The following is a 2265-nucleotide window of genomic DNA, read 5'->3' on the forward strand; positions in this document are numbered from 1 at the left end:
TGGCCACCGCACCGGAGAAGAAAAGGACCCGCTGCAAAAGGAGGACCTGACCTTTGCTTCTCTGCCCGTGCTTCGCGCAGAGCTCCGAGTCAAACCAGTCCTGCAGCCGATGCGACGCCAGGAGGTTTTTTTGTGCAGCTTGGAACTTTTTTCTTATACTTCATACATCACAACTTGATTTATTTTTAAACAACCAGGGTTTGAACGTTGTATCATTTTCTAGAACACGAGCTAATCTTGACTGAACTGTCGTAGGCAACAAGGTTAAATAACTCGGTAGTTAACTGTAGGGTGGGTAATTTACATGCAAGTTGATTGGAGTCTACTGTAATTTAGCCATTTTCAGCTTGCTTTACTGCTACTGTCACGTTAATGAGTGCTGACAGTACACAGTACATTACAGCTAAATAATCCCAGAAGTTGGCAAATATATATGCTCTCCTTAGGCAGGAAATTCTTTGATAATGAAAGGTAATTTGGGGAGAATGGGTTTCTTTAAAACAGATACAAATTTAAGGGAAAAAGAGTGATATTTTCATAAAGAGGGTTAAAAAATAATTCCTAACATAGCTGTGTAACCCTCACTGGCGCAAGCGAATGGATGTTAGTTCAGGAAAAAAAAAAAAGAAAAATCCTGTGCCCAATAAAATTATCACTATAGACATGGAGCCAAAAATCTTACTTGCTTAAACCAGTCATGTGAAGTTATTTCTAATGTATGGCAGCTTCTAATTATCGCCAAGTGGTGACATCATGTGCTGGTCCATTGGAGAGCTGTTAGCTGATTAATTACAGTGCTATATTCAGAGAATGAATTTCAGTATCTTTAAGTTTGGTTTTAAATTAACTTTTAAAAGTGTTTATGTTTACCATCTGGTTTTGCTCATATATATGGTTTTGGCCTAAGATAACACAAGTTTAACCAATTTGAGAATGTTACTTTGGAGGGGGAGAGGGGTGTTGCTCTGTCAGAGTTCAGTTGGTGTAGTTTGGGGCGTGGGGAAATGTTGCCCCCCAAATTTTTTTTTTTCCCCAGTTAATTCAGTTCTTTCTGGTAAAGTTCAGGGAGGTATTTTCACCCCCTCTTACCGCTCAATCATTTCTGAATGGATTAGGTACGATTCAGACAGAAATGCGCTTTCCTGGAAATAAACTAACCTGCTGCAAAATAAATAAACAATAAAGAATTTTTAAAAATGCAAGTCTCCTGCCCAGCTTTATTTATGTCAAAGTGGAAGTTTGATTTCTGTGTAATAACTTAATTGTAATCAGGGCAACTTCCTCTTCTAATGGCATTACACTGAGGAGAAACGATTTAATGGTAGATGTTGCCTCCTCGCTCCTCTCTGAAAAAGAGCGGAAGAGAGGGGAGGAAGACAAACGACAGAGCAGGCAGCCTCTAATGATGTGCAGCCCGAAGCTTTCACTGACTTCGGTGCGGGAAACTAGGAAACAGCATTCCCTAGGAAAACACAGAGCCAAAGCAAAGCCATTAACTCCAGGCCCACGCCAGCGCAGGCTGTGTCTGATGTTGGTTTTGCTGAACTTTCACCCACGCCAGTCCCGCTCTCTCAGTAAGGGAGAGGGTGAGCCCCACATGCTGCAGAGCACCCACGCGGCACCCTGGGAACCTGCACCTACAGCCCCACGCCTCCCCATCCGCACGTCCTTAGGACAGCGAGGGGGCTAAGCGCAGGCAGGTGCGTATTTTAACAGTAAGGAAATAACAGATGCTTGGCAAAGGCCATGAGCCGGTGCGAGGAACACACAGAGACATCGTCCTTACCACAGCACTCTGCATAGGTCGCTGATAACCGGTCGGTCGGTAGTGGAGCCTCTCCAGCCAGTCCGTGTGAATGTCCCCCAGGTACAGCTCCTCCCCCAGCCGGCTCCCGCTCTCCTGCGGCTGCAGCGAGGGCTGGTAGTGCTTCTCCACCCGCACCAGGCTCAGCTCGTGCATGGCGAAGCCCAAGGCCGCGGTGCAGTCGCGCTCGCTCTTGGCGCTCAGCAGTTCATAGAGCGCTCCGGGAGCCCAGGTGCGCCCCGGGGGCAGGAACCCGCTGCAGCCCTCGCCGGAGGTCTGATTGATCCAGGCGGCCACCTCCCGCATGGCCTTCTGGCTGTGGAAAACGATGCCGACTTTGTGGAGGTGGTAGTCGGCCTCGGTGGCCCCGCGGGTGATCCAGGAGGCCTGGCGCAGCCGGAGCTTGCCCTTGATGACCAGCGAGTAGGAGGGGTCGCGGCAGGAGGGGTCCCAGTAGTAGA

The 2265-nt window shown here is 48.2% G+C and overlaps 1 protein-coding gene across 1 annotated transcript in view; it reads right to left on the minus strand.

Moving 5' to 3' along the window:
• The window catches only part of APCDD1L (adenomatosis polyposis coli down-regulated 1-like), a gene marked incomplete at its 5' end in the record, with an annotated part of 3625 nt that extends 1365 nt beyond the window's left edge, over window positions 1-2260 (minus strand). The window contains 1 exon segment of the mRNA XM_010281829.1: window positions 1787-2260. Within this exon segment, the coding sequence (XP_010280131.1) occupies window positions 1787-2260 (474 nt within the window).
• Between the last annotated feature and the right edge of the window lie 5 nt (window positions 2261-2265).

This window comes from Phaethon lepturus, unplaced genomic scaffold, assembly GCF_000687285.1.
Source record: "Phaethon lepturus isolate BGI_N335 unplaced genomic scaffold, ASM68728v1 scaffold7472, whole genome shotgun sequence".
Classification (NCBI taxonomy): Eukaryota; Metazoa; Chordata; class Aves; order Phaethontiformes; family Phaethontidae; genus Phaethon; species Phaethon lepturus.